Source organism: Pezoporus wallicus, unplaced genomic scaffold, assembly GCF_028554395.1.
Source record: "Pezoporus wallicus isolate ANWC-B61680 ecotype Strahan unplaced genomic scaffold, APGP_CSIRO_Pwel_v1 contig_8232, whole genome shotgun sequence".
NCBI classification, from domain to species: domain Eukaryota; kingdom Metazoa; phylum Chordata; class Aves; order Psittaciformes; family Psittacidae; genus Pezoporus; species Pezoporus wallicus.
In genome coordinates, this window is record NW_026637105.1 from 2,377,158 (window position 1) to 2,398,576 (window position 21,419).

At 54.5% G+C, this 21,419-nt stretch overlaps 1 protein-coding gene across 4 annotated transcripts in view; it reads left to right on the top strand.

The window, feature by feature from the left end:
- Positions 1 to 1,572: 1,572 nt before the first annotated feature.
- Positions 1,573 to 21,419, top strand: part of RPS6KA1 (ribosomal protein S6 kinase A1) — a 36,705-nt gene continuing 16,858 nt past the window's right edge. For 2 of the 4 annotated variants that reach the window (XM_057403534.1, XM_057403537.1), the window contains exons 1-2: positions 1,573 to 1,703; positions 7,824 to 7,868. In XM_057403534.1, the coding sequence (XP_057259517.1) occupies positions 1,641 to 1,703; positions 7,824 to 7,868 (108 nt within the window). In that variant the 5' untranslated portion in view covers positions 1,573 to 1,640. The remainder of the gene's footprint in view (positions 1,704 to 7,823; positions 7,869 to 21,419) is intronic. The other 2 variants (XM_057403536.1, XM_057403538.1) reach the window with 2 other exon arrangements.

Here is a 21,419-nt window from a genome sequence, read left to right on the forward strand (position 1 = left end):
TTATTCCCCTTCCCGAAAGGAAGCAGCACTGTCCTGCACTCCCATCCCTCTGCATTCCCCCCCGCGTGCAGCAGAGCAGGAGAGGCAGATGTGTTTTGCAAACAAATGAGGAAGGTAAACGGGATACCGGTGTTGACATCATCGTGTTACTGATGCCATTGAAAGCAGGTTGCAGCAGCTGGAGGCTGGATGTAACCAGGCAGCACACCGTGTACCGGGCAGGAAGGGGACATTATGGATAGCTTTGGAATGGAATGAATAACTCTCCACAAGATCTGCTTCAGCATGCTCCAACAGTGACAGGAGTTTAATTGGCTATAACAGAACCTCACACAGACCCAGTCAGGTGGATTTGTGTCATTCAATGCCTTCATCTGGTGGCACTCAGGGACGGCAGCTACCAGGCTTGGCTCAAACACTTGCTGTCACCATGGGCATCTTCTGCACTCGATTCCTCCCCATGCACAAAAGAAGACAGCTCCGGCCTCAGTCACAAGCAGGTCCTGATGATGATTTACAGCTTAGCTTTGAGTGCTGTGGAGATTAACTGGGTTCTTTCAAAGCACTGTCCTGATTCGGCCCTCTCTGAACGGGTAAAGGGCTTGGCTGTCCAGCCCCAGCTTCCTGGGACCAAACCCCCAGCTCTGTGTGCTTTCACTTAGGCTCATTAAGTACTTCCAGCCACACCTTGATGAAGTCAACCCTTAACCATGCACTCTCAGAGCAGATAGGTTTCATTTATTTATTTGACCAATTTTCTAGTGAAACCTGAACACGCGGTGCTTTGGGGTTTGGTTAAATGTGAGTGGAAGAAAACTCCTCCTGTTTGAGAAACCCGGCAGGTGATGAAGGGGATTGGCTTTAACCTGCTAGAACGGGGGTTGAGATGAGCTCTTAGGCCAGGTTGGAAGGGCTTGGAGCAACCTGCTCTAGTGGAAGGTGTGCAGGGGTTGAACACACGCATCAAGAACACTTGTGCAGAAGCCACCTTTCCTCTGAGGCTCTCCCAAACACCAGAGAGAGGTGGGGATGTTTTCTAGGCATGTTTTTAGGGCAGACAAGGGGGGAGTCGCTGCAGGCAGAGATGAGCCGTGACTCATCGCACATCTCAAACTTGGAATCCGGATTTCCCAGAGCAGTTTCCTGCTTTAAGCAGCAAAGCTGAATGGTGTCACCGAGTTTCTCCTCACCGCCTTTTCGTCTCGGGGATGCTGTGCAGCACTGCGATGCTCCTGGGGGGGGGGGGGGATGGATGGGAACACCTTCCCAAGGCCCAGGAGAGCGGGACCCTGGGTGTAGTTGTCAGCAGGGGCTCTCGGTGATTGGAGGGCTCCCTGCTAGCGGCTGCTCCTCTCGCCTTGCGAGGAGCCAGCGGGGTGCGATCCGTTCGCATCCAGAGCCCATCAGGGCAGGGTGAAGGGTGCGGAGGTCCCCGCAGCACCCCTACCCCGGTGCGTGCCTGCCGAGGGGGGGTCCCGGGGCCGAGCCCCGGCCCGCCCCGCGGCTCAGCGGGCGGAGCCGCTCCGCCCCTCCCGTCCCCTCCTTTCCCCTCCCGCCGCTCCCGGCCCGGCCCGGCCCGGGCAGCCGGTGCCCAGCGCGGGCGGCTCGGAGCGCAGCCCCGCGGGCAGCCCGGCGGCACCATGCCGCTCGCACAGCTCGCCGAGCCCTGGCCCGACATGGAGGTGGTGCATCTGGACACGGAGGTGAGCGGGCACCGGCCCTGACCGACCGCGGGGGCTCCGCCGAACAAAGGAGCGCCCCGTCCGGTCCCCCCATTCCCTTCCCGGCGCGGTACCCGCGGGTGGAAGCGGATGGGCGGCTCGGTGGGGCGGGGGGGATGCAGGCGGCCGGGGCTGTGCGGGGCCGGGCTTGCTCCGGCCGGCGTGGGGCTGGGGCGGGCGCGCTGCCCGGCCCCGCTGTGCCATAGCTCGGGGAGCGCAAGCAGCGTGCTCCTGCATCTCCAAGCAGCCGGAGAGGGAAGCGCTCCCCGCTGAAGGCCCAAGGAATGGATGTCTCCGGTTTGGGGTCTTTCTTTCTCCCTCAGGGTTCCTCGGGATCCGCTTTCCCAGCCCCAGCTGCTCCCTCAGGCCTGCGTTTCAAACTCCGGTCACTGTCCTGTGTCACTTCGCTGGATGTGCGCCCTTCCTTCTTGCTTTGCTCTTTTCCTTCCTTCCCCCCCGCCCCCCGGCAGCCAGATGTGCAGGACAGCGCACTGCATCTGTCCACATCTGCAGGCGTGCATCACAGCCATTTCAGAATGAAGGGACAGCTCGTAGCAGTTTGCAGCCATCGCAGAGCAGCCGCTGAGGCACTGTGCTCTGGCACTCTGTAGTTAAACATCACCTCATCCAGCCGGGAACTAGCAGCAATCCTGGAGAAACCGGGACGGGGGGGGGCACATCCTGGTGCTTTCCCATCTTTTGTCTGGATTCGGTGCTGTCACGCTCCTTTATCTTGCCTGGGGATGTCTTGATCAGTCAGATTTGCTCGTTCCCATTTAAATTTGCCTCTTGAGAGATCTGTGCTTTGACTGGAAGCAGCATTTCACCACTGCTGCTGTGACAGTTTCTCCTAGAGCCCCCCATGTGCGTGGGGTGCTGTGGGCTCAGAGCATCTGCTCTGAAGCATTGCTCGAGTCGTGAGGGTGGGTTTGTGCTGGAAGGTGGGAGAGAAGCTGAGGTCCTGTGGTGATAACTGCCTTGCCTGGAAGCACTTGGTGCGCCTCAAGCCGGGCTGCCGGCTGGTGCTGGGGGACAGGGCTTTGCTTTGTGGTTTCTGAGTGGGAAGATAGCCTGAAAAGCCAAAAAATGCAACTCGAGTCATAACGGGAGCAAAGCGATGCCAGCGCCCAGGGCGGTGAATGCCGCGGGTGAGATTTCAGTTACTCCTTAATCCCAGGTCTCCCAGGTGCCAGGCAGGCGCTGCGTCAGCATCACGGGATCTCTCCCAAGCGGAAGAGGCCCAGGAGGGTTCTGGTGCATTCACAGCCCGAGTCAGCTGCGAAGATCGTGGCTGGTTTCCCCATTGCATTGGTAACTTGTGCGTTGGTTGTAAACGGAAGGTCTGGGGGCCTGCCTCTGGCTTCTGAGCTGCCCCCATCTCACCTTGGCCATGGCTCTAGGGCAGGGTCAGGAGCTGCTCATAGGTGGTGGTTCCGCAGATGGGACACTGGCGGTTTACCGGTCCTAAGGTGTGGAAGTGCAGGTGCCTGATTCCAGTGAGGAAAACTAACAGAGATGTTCTTCACCTCTAACCCTGGCTGCCATCGCCTGGGCCAGGGGTTAGGGGATGCCTGAGGTCCAGCAGAATATCTGCAAACAGCAGAGAGGGACTAAGGCCTGGGGGGAGTTTTGCGCCTTGAGGCCCAAGGTAGGGGCCTAAGGATGAAGTTTTCCCCACTCCTGGGCAAGGTGGCACCTCTGAGAAACCCGGGAGACGTTTCGGGAACGTTGGTTACGTAAATTGCCCTGGGATCGCTGCCATCCAGGTTAGAAACCGGCTCCCTCCAACCTTTGCTTTCTGAGTCACAGAGCAGAGGTGCTGTCACCATGCTGGTGGATGGAGGCATCAGCCCTATTGTTATGGGATTTGGTGTTTTTTCCACTGCATTCCAGCAGTGTTGGCTGTTTGCTGCTGGAGATGGGTCATGACTGGTGCCCCTTGTCCCAGCCCACCAGAGCTTAGCCTGGAGCTGGGCTGGGGAAGCAGACGGGAGAGGGTGGCAGTGGGAGCCTGAATGGATCCCTTGCAGGAGACAAGTCCCTCAGTGCTGGGGACTGAGCTAACATCGTGATACTGCTCCTTGTTCTTCTCCTCCTGTTCTCTCTGCTGCTCGTGTTACTCAGAATATTGCTTATGTAGTAGAAAAACCTGGCTGGGGCAGAGTACAGGTGATGGAGGCTGGAGCTGAATGATTCCATCACCATAGCGATGGATGCTGTCATCGGGACCTTGCTTTACTTTGAAACTCTTGTCTTATTACACAAGCATCCAGCAACACAACTGACGTGGGATTACGCCAAACCCAACCACTTCAAGCTAATTATTTTTGCCAGTGTAAGTGTCTCATCCTTTATTGAGCAGGAGCTGTTCGTGAATAACTTATCTGTTTCAAGCATCTTAGCTGAACAATGCAGAAAACAATGATCAAAAGATAGGGGAGGAAGCTGAGAAACTGTTGTCTCTGATACGCCTCGTGCGTAGACTCCTTGGTCTGTTTGGGCTACGTGAGTTCTTTTGGAGGTCCCTGACAGGCAGCAAGATCCACAAATTCCACTTAATAATACTAATAAAATGCCTTGTTCTTGTGTCAAACTACCTGATGCTCTGGGGTGAAGGGTTTCTTCCCTGTTCCTTCCTGCTTGAATGCTTCGTGGTTCATCAAAGTTGGGGGAAAGAGCATCCCTGAGTACCTGGTACCCTCGTTGTGTTGTATATGGGCATCTCCGAAGTGACTAGTCAAAACCTAGAGGTCTAGAAATAGCAGCAGGCTGCTCTTCTAAGCAGAGCTGTCGCTAATCCAGGATGACTTGTGCTGGTGGTGCTAACTATAGAGCACAGCCCTCGATGGCAGCAGGAGTGGGCACCACCTCACACGGTCCTGCCGGGGTGCCACTCGTCCCTGTTTCACATCAGAGCAGCACTCGCCTGTCCTGTAAACTGCTCCCTGTGCTGCGGATTATGCGGAATTAAAGGGATTTAAAATGCAAGATGTCCTAAGATAAACATCTCCCAAGTTCAGCCACGCTGGCAGTTGCGTAACCAAGTGCACTTGTTTTCCAGGGTACTTCCCTGCCTGCTATTGAGACAATTTATTAGAGCAGCACATGTGCACAAGGGCTTTTGCATTCCCTCTCGGGCAGTTCTAGCTGTGCCCCCCTGCCAGGCTGCTGCTCCATGTGCCCATCAGATTAGCTCTGCAATCCCCGTTTCCACTCGCCCTGGAGCAGGACCGGCTGCAGGGACAGGCTGCTGGCCCCCAGGAAGGTTTGTGTCGCTGCCTTCTTGGTAGCCCAAGCCCTGCTCTACCACCATCTGCATCAGCTCCCTATTGCCCTGGGCAGGAGGGAAGGGGCTGTGCCTCCCTCTTGCAGCAGGCATTGCTTGATTGCTGCCTATGGGAGAGCTTCAGGGTTGCTCTCAGAGTTCAGGAGGCTCCTTTCCAACCCGAGAACAATGTGCTGTAAGAGGGCATCTGGCACAGAGGCAAACACACGTGTGCTCGCTAGCGTGCTGCGTGTGGTATGCAGGGGGAGTGCAGAAAGCAAGCATTTTAAAGAGGCAAACGGCAACCCAAGAAACCCACAAGCTCTTTCAGCTCTACTCACAACACGGTGAACGGCTGGAGTTCATCTCGGGAGGTGATGAGTGTGTAACTGTGAGTGTGTTTCCATCCTGGACACTTACAAATGGCTCTTGAATTCCATATGAGGGAATAAGGACTGGTTTTGCTCTGGGGTAGAAGGAAGCTCTTGGCTCTGAATACTGTGATTCTCTCCTTATACATCTGCCTTATGTCAGCCTGAGAAAGTGACTGTTTCATCCAGAGCTCCATCCCTCTAAGAGCATGGACTTAAATGCCCAAGAAACCTCCTTGGCATGGACGCTGTTCTCTTTCTTTCCACATCCCTTCCATCCCCAGGTAGGATGGATTTCTGTCAACAGCAGCCTGTAGGGCAAGTGTTCCTCAGGGTAGGGAGCTGATGAAATGCAGCACTCAAAAGGTCTGGAGGAGGCACCCCATGTCTCCTACCTTACCCTTGAAGCTGAAGGGTCGGACAGACGCTTGCTAATCTTCACAGAGGAATAAAAGAGCTGCGCCATGCATCAGCTCACCCCTCTCCAGACACGTGCCTTGTGGATCTGCTCTCCAGACCACGAGCCAGGCACTGCTTCCCTCTGTCCAACACTGAAATTCTACTTCTTAAGCTGTTTTGGACACAAGCAGCCCTCCCGGAGCGATGGTTTGGATTAGCAGCGAGTGATGGATTGGTGATCAGTAGCAGCCGAGCCAGTAAACACGAGCGTGCTTCCAAGTGTGGTTATCTTGAGCGCAGCGTTTGCCCCCTCTTTGTGCAGGCTCTGCATAAACACGGAGCCTTACTTCACTTCTCTGCTATTCTTTGTCCTAACGGCCCCAAGAGCTCTGGGTAAACACGAGGGCAACGTTCCTCTGGAAGGACTTGGCTTGTGTGGTGGTGCCGTTGCTTTCTTCAGCCACTGAAGCTGAGCTGAAGTTGGCACTGAGGTGAGTTATGGAGCTCAGGGTGGACCCATAGGAAGGTGGATTTTGCAGGCCCAGCAGTAGAGGCTGTTGCATCAGAAGACAAGCAAGAGGCAGGTTGTCTTCTCCCCATCAGGTGTGGTGGTACTCTGCGTTGTGGTAGCCCTGGCAGGTGGCTGAGGTGGGAGTGGAGAGACCTGAATATGAAGATACATGGAGGCTCTGGACTATTGTCTGTGGATTTGAAGTAGCTGAGAGCTAAACTTGTGCTTCAATTTCATTCGTTAGCATTGCACCTTTTCTGGTTGGGAGCAGGCAGCCAAGCAGGGATGGCTTCCTATGGGAAGGAGAGGAGGGTGAACCTGGAAGCACCCAGGGAATGCTGCAGAAAGCGAGTGCAGCGTTAGAAGGAGGATTCCTCAGCAGCCCCAAAGCTCTCTCTAGGCCAACAATTGCAAGGTTTATCTGGTATTAGCAGGGGGAGGAAGGTAGTGTTAAGGCAGAGGTCTGGTTGATGTCCCCTTGCTTCTCCAGGGAAGGAGCTGGCTTGGTTTCTGTTAAGACTCCTGAAAGGCCTCAAACCCAGTCATTGAAAGAATCTGAGAGGCTGGCATACGATTGCGTTGCAGCTCTTCTCCTGGACTATAACTTCTGAAGAGGGGTGAATAAATCTGCTTTGTTCTTTCAAAGGAAGAGAGGAATTCCATGAGTTTTGGAGCCTGAGACTGTCGCACAAACAGATGTCAAAGCAAAATCTTCTTGCCCTTGTTTTTCTCCAGAGTCTGCAGAAAACCTTTTGTACGTGCTTACCCTGCTCTGAGTATCTGTCTCATTAAATCCCACCCATTTCTGCTCCTGCTGGCTCCTCCAGGCACGGGGCTGTGCTCCACCTGATGTGTCTGCATGTCTTCAGTGCTCGGTGTGAGCGGCTGATGCTGCTCTGAGCGGTCCAGGTCACCTGTGGTGACTTTGTGCACAGCTCCAGCAGCAGGAGCTGGGGTTTCAGGCCAGAGGTGGCCTGGAGCCAAGCAGGAGGTGCAGCTTTCCTGCTGACAGGGTACTAAAGGTACTAAGGAACTGCTAAACGTTCCTGCTATCGCCAGCGTCATGGCACAGTGGCTGTTAACTGCACTCCAGCACTGCTTTCCCATCCTCGCCTCATCTCCCCTTCTTGCTTCTTCCAGGAATCCCAGGGAATCAGTGGAGGGGGTAGTCCCAGCATGGCTGCAGGAGGGATGGGATGGCACGAGGGATGGGCTATGTCTGCAGAGCAGTTTCTGCAGCATGTACTGCTTAAGATGGGATTCCTACATCTACTCCCCAGGGGTCCACAGCTGAGGAGTGCAGGGATGCTCGTCGCCCCACGGGTGATGGTTGCTGTATAAGCAGCCCTGATTTCATTCTGGGGGAAATTAGGGCTTCCTTGGCACATCTCCTGTGTCTATGAGGAGTTTCCAAATTGTCCCATGTCTGAAAGTGGCGTCCTCCCATTCCTTGTCCTGCGTGAAGGGCTCTCAGAGCCAGCAGCCTCTGTAAGGGGGGGTGTAAGGAGCAGTCCTATGCCTGGCACGTGCTAATGGCAAGTTCTCTTCTTTTGCAGAATGGGCAGGCTGCTCCTGAAGAAGGTGGGAATGTTCCATCCAAGGTAAAAGCGCTCTGGGGTTGTGTTTTCAAGTCATCCCTGGGAGCTGCGTTAATTACAGCTATTTTTAAATCCTCTGAACTGCTGCTTTGTAGCCTGGATGAGTGCATGTGGGAGAGGAAGGGACTGGAGAAGGGGAAGAGAAAAGATAAAGCCTCTTCCTTTCTCTCCCTTTCATCGTCCGAGTACCTGGGAAGTTTCACAAAGGGCTCCCTCAGTCCAGCACACAGGCGATGGACTGGAGGCTGCAGCAGAGGGTTGGAAGTGAGAATCCCTGGGGTGTTTCCGTGTGGTCTTTACACCTTTCTCTGCCAAATGGGATGAGAAATACAAGAGTATTGGGTGGCTTTGGCACAGCTGCCCTTGCTGAGCGCCTGCTGTCTGTTTATTCTCTTGCTTTGGTGGGGCTGGGAGAAGCTCTGCTTCCGTCAAGTTGCCCTCTGCATCCCCGTTAACATCAGCTGGGAATGGCAGAGGGAACTGAGCTGCTCTCTTCCGTATTTGGGGCAAGGGTCTTCATCTGCTTGGCCTTCTTCAGACACCTAAAGCTCTTCCTGCTCCATGCAGGAAGATCTGAAGGGCTTTAATTGCTCTGATGTGAGCCCTCTCTGAGTATGAGGCAGAGGCATAGTGTTACTGGTGTGGGTATTTCCTAATTGTGCCCACTCACACTGTGCAGGGCAGAAGGGCCACTGCAGTACCTCGACATCAGAAGCCTTTCAGGACCTCTTTTTCTGCTATGTGCATGCTGTAACCATCAAGAAGGACACAACGTGCTTGGTTCGGCTGGGGAGACCACGCATGGGTTGTGCCTTCCCCTCAGGGAATGCCCTGTACCACTCTGAATCACCCTCGATGCTAAAGGCCATGGGGCTGATTGTGTTGGTTTTCCAGTTATATTTTTAGGAATATTGAAACCTAGAAACCAATTGTCCGCATTTGAGACAGGTTTTATCAGAGACTTCTGTTGGAATTGCCAGCATTGCCACTGCACCTCACCTGCCTGTCCCGCCTTCGTGTCCCAGTTGCTGGACTGGCACTTTTCCAGTGGCTGGCAGAGAATCTCTGACATGGGTTCTATGAACTGAGGTCAATGAGACTGTGCACGTGCCTCCCATGAGGTTGGTGGGTTTATGGCTCTTCACTGTGCCTGCATCTCTGGCACAGGGAAATAAATGCATCTGTTCTGGTTGGATTCCAGCTGGGTTTCTGAGACTTGAGGCTTTGGCTCTTCCATCCTCAAACACTTGGCTAAGCTGCCCCCCATAAAGCCACTGAAGGATGTTGCTTTAAAAGGACTTGCAGAGGTTTTCTTCTTTGAAAGACACCGCTGGGAAATCCCTGTCTGATCCCACCCGGAGATGCAGCCCCACGGAAAGATCATGCTATAGAGGCCAAAAAGCACTTGGGGTTCTTTTGGCTGCTCTGTGTCTGTCCCTCTGTGGTGCATGGATGTGAAGCCCCCGGTGCAGCTGCGGGGAGCTGGAGCAGAGCAGCAGGAAGCTGTCCAGCATCCTGCAGCGTGCAGGTGTCCGGCTCTGCCGTTCTCCAAGGCCCGGTGGCCAAACTGCCTGCGAGCACTGCCTGACAATCCCATTTTCGGTAACGTCTGAACACAGGGATCCCTCTGCACGCTCCTGAAATAACCTCCGTTGTGTTTCCAAGTTTGTACAAGGTACGTTTGCTGCCAGCACGGCCAAATGAAATCCTTCCTATAAACACATACCTTCAACGGGAGGGCTGCTTTGAACCAGCTGTGATGCTGCAGATGGGGGAAGCAAGTGGAGCTGTGTCTTTCTCTGGTCACTTGGTGGGTAGATGCCAGCAGCAGCTCCTGGCACTGGCTCTGCCTGCAAGGACTAAGGAAGGACAAGAAAGAGTCAGTAAACATCTGAGCTTGGCTCTTCTCAAGTTGAAGGTTGCTCAGGATCCCTCCCATCCCTTCTGTGTGGGGAGAGCTGGAAGGGGAAGAGGCACCTTTATCCTCGGTCTGTACTTGCTATCCCTTTGCAGCTAATTCCGTGATCCCTTCTAATAATAGCCTGAAGCAACGGCAGTGGCGATTACTCAACACCCACACGGAAGTGCTGTTCCTGTCCCTCTGAGGAGGATGCTGCCACAAATACAATCGTTATTTGCCTGGGCAGTAACCAAAGGCACTTTGCAAAGGAGGAAATCCGAGAGTTCCTCAAAAGAGTTGGGAACTTCGCAGCTGATAGCGTTCGACTGCTGCAGTCTGATGCCTCCATCGTCATCCCACCTGCTCTCATTGCACATGAGGGTCTTTGGGCATGACATGGGCGCTGCAGAGGCAGGAGGGGATGTTTTGGGCCAGGCTGGCTGTGATCTGGTACTTTCTGGCTGCTTTTGTCGCTCCAGCTGAGCTTCGTGCCCATTACAGCGGGGGCATTTCACAACCTCTTGTGGATTCCCACCTTTCAAGAGCAATTGTGGAGCACAAGTCCCTGCAAGCATCGTACCTCGGCGTGTTTATCTGAGTATCCTGGAAATGCCTGCAAGATCCTACAGGTTGGGATGCATCCCTTTGCACGGTCTGCAGTCAGGGCCACCCCAAGAGCATTCCAGCTCTGTGGCCATAAGGAATTCCAGACAAATCCCTCTTCTGTCAGCAAGCACAGCCCTAGATTGCTCATGCCCGAATCCTTGCTCATCTGGATGTTCTCAGTGTGTCCCTACTGTAAAAGCTTTCAATCTGTCAGGCAATCCTGGCCCCATCCCTAAAAGCAGACAGCTATTGCAGTGCTGCCCTGAGCAGGACCTTTGGCAAAGATTGGTACAAGGATGGGTTTTGGGGGTTCTTATCTCTTTGGTGGTGGTGCTTTACCTGTTAAAATTTGATGTTGGCTTTAGGAGAGCAGCAGCAGAGGTGGTGCGAGGTTTCAGTGCAACATCCATGGGCTGCTGAACAGAAGAGCTGCTCTTTCAACGTTTGCACTGGTGGTAGAGGAGCAGGACCGCTGCCCCGGCATCCTCTGCGGAGCAGAGAGCTCAAGGTCTGCTTTCTGCCTGCTCCGTTTCCTTTGGCATAGCCTGGGCTGCCACTGAGAGAAGCATCTCTGAGACAGCCTTGGCTGAACCTCAGCTGCATCTCTGCGCAGGTCAGGAACAAAGCAGGAGGTCTCTTGCTGTGCTCTCCAAAGCTGCTCTGCCCCAGGGGCCAATCAGCAGTGCTGTGCATCGGTCCCTAGGTACTGAACCTTGTTCTCCTCCATGTTCTTTAGGTTTTAATTGTCAGGTAGGCTGAAGATTGGGCATTGTTCAGCAACAGAGGGCTTGAAGTCAGTGGAAAGAACGGAACCTCTCATAATTGGGGTTTTAGAGCCTGCTCTGCAGCCAGCTTGGCTGAGGAGTGAGCTGGTGCTCCCTGAAGGTGCCAAGTGTGAGGAATTCTGCATACAAGCACAACACCCAATTAGTGAAATCACTTCATAATGAAGAGCAGAGGAGGGGATTTGCAGTGCTGAGTGTGCCCACTCTCTCTCTGGAGGTAGCTGAGGCTGCGAGTGCTGATCAGCTTGTTCTTGGGTGAGAATAGTGTGCAATGGGGAGGTGAATAAGTAACCTCTTCCAGCTCTGCCTTGCACCATAAAAGAGACCTTTGAGACCGGAGCAAGGCTTTGCTCTGCTGCACGTACCAGGTGTGAGCTGCCCCACCTGCTGAAGGCAGGAAACCATAGTGGGAATGCAGTAAAGGGGAAGATGCGGCTCCTTCCCAGCTCTGCTGATTTATCCTTGTGTCCTGACCAGGTAACGCTTGCAGAAAGGCCTCCCCCCCTGCAGTATCTTCACCAAGGGAAGGTATAGGCAGGAACCCTGGACATGGATATTTCTGGCTAGAGAAGTACTGTTAACATCAGTGTGTGTTGGTCTGGGTGAAACACCCCTCTGTAACGCCCTAGTGATGACAAAGCACAGCTGCAGTCACAGCTCTGGACTGTAATTCTTTGGGATGAGTTGGAGGAAACAGGGCTGTAGCCACGTACCTGTGACAGCTCCGTGCCTGTCCTCTGAGTGGTTCAACAGCAGTTGGCTGCTGTTAGAAATAAGGCTGATTCTTGGCTTTGCTGCACTCCTCCTGTGAGGAGCCCAGCTCTTCACTGCCACTGCAAACTGGATGTACCTGGAGCAGCTTTCCTGCAGGCTGGACTTCACTGCTGGGGAGGAATCAGGCTCTCAGCCCTAGTCAGGAACCCGGAATTCTTCAGGATGTAAGAGACAAGGCTCCATCGTGGCGTAGTGCATTAGGGCTTGCTCATAGCTCTGCTGTCCAGCAGCGCATCCCTCTCCTTCACACAGACCTTGTGCTGCAGAGCATCCATTGACGGTTGCCCTGTCTTCTCTGGAGCTGCATCACCAAGCATGCGACCCCAGCGGAGGGCAAGACACAAGACACGTCCAGTGCTGTGATCCTCATCAGTGCTGGCCACCCCCAGTCACAGCCTCTTAACACGAGGGGGTTTAAACCAAACAAGTGAAGTTCTGTGCTTTGAACCGTGTTTGTGCAGCTGCTGCTCCCTTCTCCAGGAACTGGAAAGCTGGAGAATGTGGGAAGAAGCAGGTACCATCCTCTGCCCACTGCCCTTCTTCAGTGGCTTCCAGCCAAGAGTGCTCCGGCCAGTCTGGCCCTGGATAACCTGGGATAACCTGGTGGGAGCAGAACATCTCAAGCATGGTCTGGTGCTGCCTGGAAATTCACCTTCCCCTCTGCACTGCAGGGTCTGGGCTGCAGCTCTTGCCACTCTTAGTGCTCCGCTTTGCCAGCCTGGCAGCTCTGAAGCCCTTGGTTTGAGCTGGCTGCTCCGTGGTGTCAGCTGGAGCAATGGAGTGGGTCTGGTTTTGAAGGGAAGCCTGACAGCTCCCTGGCTCCTTCCTGCCGGAGCCCGTGCTCCTCACCCTTGGCAAGGCCAGGCTGTGGTTAACAGCGAGCTGCTGAGCTCTTCAAACAATAACAGATAAATGCCTGTTTGAGGAGCAGGGGCTCTGAGGAGCTGCAGGCTCTGATGAATAATGGAAGAGGGGTCAGTTTACAGGACTACACGTGAGGAATGCAGCCCTCTGCAGAGCTGCTGCTCCAGCAGCCCTCACCCATCAAAACGCTCCGGTTTCTTCCATTTCTGTCTCCCTTGTGGCTGCATAGAAATTGCCTCGAGCTCTGTCTCCAGAAAGCCTCTGCTATTGAAGAGCAGAAAAAATAAACCTTTTACTGTGTGCTGCACTGGAGGAAACCCGAGTCATCCCTCTCCCCATCATCCCTCTCCCCATCAGAGCTAAAGGAGTCCCTGAGCCCGCAGGAAAGCAAGGGATCCTCCTGCCAGCCTTGGCCAGGCTTTCCTGGCTGCCTGTGCTGGGGAGGCAGAGGGCATGGGATTGCTGGGGTGAAGTTCTTTGTGGACCCCAGAGGAACCAAGGCTTCTCCCTGACTGAAAGGTGGATGGAGACTGGCTGCTGGGGCTGCGCTGGAGGCAGCTCCCTCTGTGCCCAGGACAGCAGCAGAGCGCTGGGCCAAAGAGGACCCCAAAGAGCTCAACCTTGGCTTTTGAAGGGGTCAGAGTGGGTTTCAGTGTCTGGAGCTGTGCATCCCCTTGGCTGGGTTCACTGGGGGGGGTTCCTGGCTCTGGGCCTGGCTGAGATGCTGAGCTCGACTCTCCCTGCACGTGCAGACAGCCTCAGCTCCCGCAGCTTTACAAGTCTCAGCCTTAGCTGGAAGCCAAAGCCCGGTTTTAACAGGAGCAATAAATTCCTTCCAGAGCTTCCACTGGGCTGGGGTCTGTCCCAGGACAGTCCCAGCTATTAAATGCTCCTGCCCTTAGGAACAGCCACTGGCTGCGTGCCTGAGGCTGCCCCCGCAGCAGGGAGCAGAGGCATTGCCTCCCAGGGGCTGATCTCATTGCAACGTGCTCCGAGGCAGAAAGGGTTTCCCAACTGCAGCGTGAAATCCAGCTCCTTCCCTTGCCAGTCCTGGAGCGCACAGCTGGGAAACGTCACCCCTTTGGTTATGGAAAACGAGGGAATTTATCCCTCGTTTGTACTTGAAACCTCAGGCTTGGCACCGCTGCTGGTGTGGCTCCGGGAATAGCCGGCGGGCTGAGAGCACAGTCTTGCTGTGCTCCTGGAAGCACTCCGAGCTGTGGGCATTGATTTCCTTGCCAGCAGAGGTGTATTTAAGTGGACGGCTCGAGCTGGGGTGGGTATGGATCGGGAACGTGCTGTGTCTGCTTACAGAGAAGGGAGGCGATGGCTCTGCACCGTCACCAGGGCGGGCGGCAGCGGTGGCCGTCGGGGTCACTCCTTTTGTGTAGCAGCACTGGGGTCTTCAGGACAGAGCAGGGGGGAAAGAGCTCCTTACAACAGCATTTATCGTATCTTAGGGGGACAGGACAAAACGTGGCATTCCCAGCGCTCAGGGGGATCGTGATTCCCATACGGTGATGTTTGGGAAGGGGCTGGATGGTGATCTTCCCTTTACAGTCCCATCCCTGCCACACAGGGGATGTGCCCATGGCAGAACTGAGCTGCAGAGGGGCTTATTCCAAGCATTAATGAAGGCACTCATCCTGTGCACTGGCACTGGGGCACTGGTAGCACACAGCTCATCCTGTGCACTGGCACTGGGGCGCTGGTAGCACACAGCTCATCCTGTGCACTGGCACTGGGGCACTGGTAGCACATAGCTCAGGGTGTGGGTTGGAGGTGGGGGTTTTTCCCTCTTAACACTGCTACAGTTCAGAACCACCATAAAAATGGGATGATCGCTTTTATTTCCGTGGATCTTGCCCTTGTGTCCATCCCAGAGGATTGGGAGAGCTGGGTTCTCCCAGCGTGCACGTACCAGAGCCTGATAGGCACCAAGCAAAGGCTTTTCCAAAGTCCTGAGACCACTTTTCGTGTGTCTTGCAACCAGAACAGCAGCAGCAGCATGGGTGCTGTGGGAGGAGTATGGAATTCCTGCGTTCCTGCAATAGGGAACAGTTTCCACATCCCACGATAACTCCAGGGGCCACAGCAAGTTCTTGTTGGGAGACCAGCGCTGTATTTTGTGATTCAGTTAAGAGCTTTTCTCTTCTGTACTGGAAGGAGCAAAACTGCATCGTGCCCAGAGGAAGGACGGTGCTTTAATGCTGGGCCCTAAGAGTAATCTTTCCTTAGGAAGGAGGAGCCTGGGATGGGGTTCTCCCAGTTTTACCACCATCCAAGCATGAGTTGAGCATGAACCTTTCCTCCTTGCTGGAAAATGTGTGTGGGGCTGGCTGTAATGTGCGTGTGGAGAACTATACAAGCTGCATAACTCATTAGTTCCTTATCTCCTGGTAGTTAAAGGAGTTTTCCTCTCTGGCATCTCATTTCACTGGATGCAAAGTCCTCCACGGCAGGCTGCAGTGGCACCTGAGAGCTATTGGAAAGTCCCCGTGGGGTTTGGGAGCATCTTTTGCCTGTGCTTGTATTTTGAGCCCAGACTGCTCATCGTCAGCTGATCCTGGCCAGCTGTGGCCTGAAAAGGGAGGAGAGATTCAATTGAATGGGATTGTTTAAAAAGAAACCTTCAGGATCTGGTGCCAGATTGTCCCCGGAGAGAGTCAGGAGCAGGGAAGAGACCAGGGGGTGCCTGAGCCCCTCAGCTCTCTCCATCCCAAAAGGGACCCGAGCCCTCTGGCATAAAGCAGGTATTTGGGTGCTCCTGGGGAAATGAGTCAGTTACCGAGCAGCTCAAGAAGGGTGTTGGGAAGCAGGACTTGGTTTGCTGTGAGAGCTGTGCTGTGTGAGCCCCCCTTCTGCCTTCTTCAGCCTCAGGCTTTGCTTTGGGAAACATTTTATCCCTTCATCCCTCCATCCCCCTGCTCTAGAGCTGCTGAATCTTCCCCCTGAGGTGTTTGTGAAACAGGGGCCGGTTATGAACCGGGTCCTTTTGGCTCTCACCCTCCGGTTTCAGAACAGAAACAGCGCTTTGGATATTAAAGGTGCTCCGAGTGCCACCTGCTGGAGTGTGCTCGGGGTGGGGGGAGCCAGGGCCGGGCAGGGTGCCCTGGGCTCGTCCCCTTTGGGGTGACCCAGCCCATCCCATGGCGGCACGCACCATCACCCCCGCGTGCCGGGAAGTCCTCTGCTCTGTTGCTGGAATCCCAGTGTTTGTGGCCTCCAGGATTTTGCAGTGTTTCCTCCCTGTGCCCTCCTCTGCAGGAGATGATGTGTGTCACCCTCTGAGATGCGCATTTGCTGCTGAGAAAAGGGGCCCAGGAACAGCAGAGAAGGGTGGAACTGCTCCATGTGAGCACCAAACAGGGTAAAACTGCACCGTCCTGGGCTGAGTCTTCCCTTTTTAGGGATTTGCTTGTAACCCCCGTTGCGGGGAGCCGAGATCACTGCTCGGGCTGGAAGCAAAGTCATTCCCAAGGGTCACCACGTTAATGTGACATGGAGCAGGAAGATGGCAGGGGGCCTCTGGGGTGCTCCGAGTCGAAGGCTTTTGTTTTAAGCCATATGGGGGAGGCTCCTGGTGTTTTCGTGCCAGGACGGAGCTGCTCATCCGCTTCTCTTGCCCTGCATGGAGGTAGCGATGAACAGGGTCTGTAGGCACCAGCGTCCCAGCGCCCTCCCTGTGCAGAGCTCTCACTGCGACCGGGGTTCCTGCTCCCTCCCTCCCTCCCTCAGTTTGGGTTTGCTTTGGTCTTCAGGACCCCACTAAAGGAGTCCTTGGAGCCGGTGCGGGGTGAAACGCGCCTCTTCCCCCCCGCAGCGCTGCTCCCTCGCACTAATCCCTTCCTGCGAGCTGCCAGCAGCAAAGCTCCTGCCAGGAATCCGCCCCCATCCTTATCCCCTTCTTGGGAAGTTCCAGTTGCTGGAATCTCCTTCTCTGTGGTTGTAGAAGTGACTTTATCCAAGACTTCCATCTTCAAAGCCACCCCGCGGAGGGCCCTGGCTGCCTCCCCAGGCTTTTGTCTGTCAAACAGCAGATGCCCCTATTCAGCTCCCTTTGGTTTAAAAGACTAACGGAGCCGCCTCTTTCTCTGCGCATCCTCTTGGGTTGCTCTGAGGATCTCCCTCTTCTTTTAAGCTTTGTCTCTGACCCCACACATTTGTGCTGTTTTGGTTTTCCTCCTGCAAAAGCTGTTGCTGATTCTCTGGTGTCTCGTCGGGGCACAGGCTCACCTCCTCCCTCTATCTGCTTGTAGGGGCACAGGCTCGCCTCTTCCCTCTATCTGCCACTTGATATTATACACACACACACACACACACCCGGACTGAATTCTTCTCTAGCTTTTCCAGCTCCGAGTGTGGTTGGAAGTGGCTCAAGTGAGAGGTCTCGTGTGTTTCCTCCTCGACCTTTTGCAGATGCAGGCATGCAGGTACTAAGCAAAAGTAACCCTGTCTGAGAGGATGCCATAAACAGGGGGTGAGCCCTTCGCTTTGAGCAGGCAGCTCTGCAGTGATGCTGAATCAGTGCCCTTTGGGATGATGCTGGGCTTGGAAAACCAGAGCCCGCAAGGTTTCATACCCAGAAGGGAGGGCAGCAGTGGGGCAACAGGAGCTGCGTGGGCTGGAACCTGTTGGGACATGTGCAGGAGAACAGGACAGAGTCTTCTTTGGGGCAAAGAGGTTTGTAAACCTGCCTAAGGTTTCAAATGATTACTGTTTTCTTTAACTGTGTGCGCTATGGGTGAGCACGAGAGATGACTTTGCTGTTCCATCCTTGAATGCTACCTTGAGACTGTGATGTCCACTGCATGAGAGAGACTGAATTCTCCCAGGTGCTTGGGGTTTTAACTTCAGTGATTGAATGGAATTGGTGCAATGCCACAGAATGTTCTGCTTGCCTGGGCTGCTGTGTTCAACTTCTCCTCTAAGCTGGAGCGAGGGCAGGCCAGGAAACAGCTCCTTTCCTGCACACAGAGGAGCAGCACTGCTTATTCTGACCCAGCTCTTGCTCCCTGCTCCCTGCAGAGCCCCAGGAGTGGTGCTGAGCTGACGTGGTGCAGGATGTGCACGTAGCACGGGTCCATGGTGACATTTCTGAGCTCCTGGTGGCATCGCTGCTTCACCTTCCTGCAACAGAGCGAGTTCAGATCTGCAGCTGCTGATGTGATGTTGCTGTGGGTACCACTTCCTCCGATGGCAAAATAGCTCTGCCTCAGCCGCAGCTCCCTCCTCCCCATCCTGGCTCTCTAAACAGGTCCAGCCTGTCCTCTGGTGGGCTCTGTTTGCGCGGGGGTACCGCGAGCTGAAGCCCTTTGCTTTGCAAGGCTGTGCAGTGCCTCTGCTCAGGGAAGAGTGGTGCTGCTCAGGGCCAAGTGTCCCATGAGATTTCTTGGGATGGAGCACTGAACGTGATCCACCAAAGTGCAGGGAAAAGCTCTGGCCAATTCTTTGGCTGCAAATGAGACCAACCATGAGCGTTACCCAGATAAGGCCTCTGCAGGAGGGAGGCAGTGGCTGGGTAGGTTTCTTTGCTTTGTTTGTTCCCCTTTTGGGAACCACCACTCTAAAACAGAAGTTCCAAACAGAGCCTTTGCCTCTGCTCTTGACAGCAGCAAATATTGCACACGATTCCTCTGCAAAGCAGCAGCATCTCTTGCTTCCCGTGCATTTCCAGCTCCTTCCAGAGCAGGAGTTGCCCTGCAGGGAGTTGTTGCTTTGGAGTAGGTTGCATAAAATAACTTGATGCAGAGCTCAGGAGTGTGAAGCTCCCTGTGCCTGGCACCAAGAGCAGCCTGTGCTGGAGGGGTCTGCAAGGTCTCCTTCATCCAGTGCTTCCTCAGCAGCTCAAACCCCTGCTGAGACATCCCTTCGGTCCAGCCTGGGGGCACCGCTGCGGGAGCGCATTGATGTGACAGCAGCTGCCTCCCTTCACACCATCACCTTCCTGTTTATGAAACCCTGATCCTTCCCTCCCCGATGCTGTTCCCAGTGCTCAGCGGGGTGTAACTGGATCCTGGCAGGAGGCAAAGGCCTCTCGGTTGCTCTGATTTAAATCTATGGGGCTAGGAAGTGTCCTGCTTTATGGAGCCGATGTTGGGACTTGCTGGAGCTTAGTCCTGCAGTCTCGTCTGCAGACACAGAATTGGATTACAGCATCTTGAAACCTTCTGTATCTGGCACCACTGGATTCGGGATTGTCTTTCCATGTGCCAATGACAGCAGGTTCACGCAGGGTTTACAGCTGAGTCTTGGCACTTCAGTGCCGGTGTCTGGCCCAGCACAGCCCAGACAGCATCATCCCACTGCACGCAGGGCCCACGGGTATGGGAGCAAAAAGAAGAGAATTGGCAAAACCACTTCTGTCACCAACTTTTGCTCCTCAAAAGGACACATGAAGGCTTAGAAATGACTTAATTCTGCCCTGAAGGCAGCAAACTCAGGCGGGGTGTGTAAGGTCATTGCAAGTGTGATGAAGCAAGGCTCTTAGCCCACGTGTCGCTTGCCCTTAGCCCCACAGCCTGCCTACTGGTGTGCAGCTGCATGCACCGCAGCTTCCCTTGGTTTGTGCTTCTTGCTTTGGATTTATCATCTAATATTGTTACCTGCTTGGTTCGTGCTGGTCCCTTCTCCTGGGAGCAGAGGCAGTGAGGCAAGGGAGGTTTGCACGTCTGCAGCAGCCTTTCCCTCCGTGCCCGTTAACTGTATCAGAAGCAAAGAGCTGCTGGCTTCTGCTTCTCGCCAAGGCTGGTTTATGGTCTCCAGGTTTAGCAGAGGGGCTGTGACTTCGTTAAGGTGCAGAGCAGGACAGGTGAAGGGATGTTGTAAAGCAGCAAAGGAGCTGGTGAAACATTGGGTAACTTCTGAAACCATCCAGGGCATCTGTTTTGCACTGGTGAAATGCAGACGTTCTCTTGACGGGAACTGGGAGTAAGTGCGGGGCTCCCTCTTTTCCTTGCAAACAGAAAGTGGGAGAGGACTGGTTCAGAGCTGTGGGGATGAAGCCTTCCTTCCTCCTCCACTGCCTGACTCAGCCACCTCCCATCTCCTTCCCGCTCCAGGCCTCATAAGTCATCCCTTGGTGTGGAAGAGCAGGGTGCAGAGCAGTGTTGCGGTGCAGGACCCCACGCAAGCAGGCAGGATTGTGCAACCCTCCCATAAGATGTCAGTGTGCAAACCTCACACGGGGCATTGCAGCAGCATCCTGAAGACCTGGTCCAGCAGATGCTGTAGAGCAACTCAGGCATGGGGCAGGGACAAACCGGGGGAGGATGCAGAAGCTGCCTCCTCCTGCCCTTTTCCCTGAGGACCTGCAATTTGGCTGATCCTACAGGGAGAGGATTTGTGCTGGACTCAGCATCCGTGCTGCTCAGAGCAGGGGCAGGGTAAGTTCGGGGAAGGAAAGCTACAGGGATTCTCGGTTGTTGCTGCCTCGTGTAGTGACTGAAGTTGTTCTTTCTGTGCCTGTTTTCCTGTCTGGGACACAGGGGACTATAGTGATCCTCTTGAAAAGCCTGCTGAGATTTGCTGATGGAAAGAGCCATGCCTAAGCACCCGTAAAGCCACCCAGTGTTTTCATTTGCCGGCTGGTATTGTGCAGCCATCGCCGCACAATGCAATTTCCCCATACGAAACCACAGTTTCCTTTCAGCAGAAAACCTCCCAAAATACATCCCGGTGATGTAACTACTCCACGCAGGGTTCTCATGCTGCTCCGGGTGCTGCACAGCGCTCTAAGTCCAGAAACCAGCTTGCAAAGTATGGGAGAATAGCAGCTTTGGAGATGCTGAGGCTCCTCTTTCGCAGCAAGCCAAGGATCCAGGAGGCAAGTGTCTATGCGCTCTGCTACAGCACGGGCTCTGGCTCTTCCGCAGGACACAAGAAGCTGGTGAATCTCCTGACCTCAGAGAGAGGTTTAATTAATTAAACCTTACCCAGGTTTAATTAAACCTCACCCAGGTTTAATGAATGGCTTCTCTTTCTGGAGAGGGCTTTTCTGATGGTAACGTTGCTTTCGGAGAAGCGTCTGTCTTAGGTGCTGCCAGGATTTGGGATTGTTTGGGGACCAGAGCATGTGTCGAGGCAACGGGAATTAAAACAGCTTCTGGTTAGTTGTTGATGAATAGGAAGCGGAATGCCAAAAGCATAATCTGTTCCTAGCTCTCGCAGGTTGTTTTTCTCCCCCTTGCATTTCCATGTGACTGTCTCAAGCAGCAAAGTGACAAAACGCGAGCAAAAACAAACCTGTCTCTTGGCTTCGGGCTTGTAAAATCCTTCCTCCCAAAGGGGGAAAGGAGGAAAGAGGACTGGGGTTTTGAACTGGGTGTTGGAAGGAACCCCAGCAGACATCCAGGCTTGCCAGCCTCGCATCCAGGAGGACTGAGCCATCTGTGCGGCTCAGAGCGGCTTTGGGATCTTCAGAAGTTGTCTCCTCCTCTGACTCGAGCCACTGCTGCTCCCAGGGCTGGCTGGTGCCTGGGGGTGGGCTCTTATTGCCCAGGAGCAGCAAATGCCACTACCCAGTGGTGCAGGATCGGTGTAAACCGGCCTTTCCCAAGCGTGTGGGTTCAGAAGGCGGCTGGTGGCTCACAGGAGCAGTGTCCTGGGGAGGGTGGATGTGCAGAG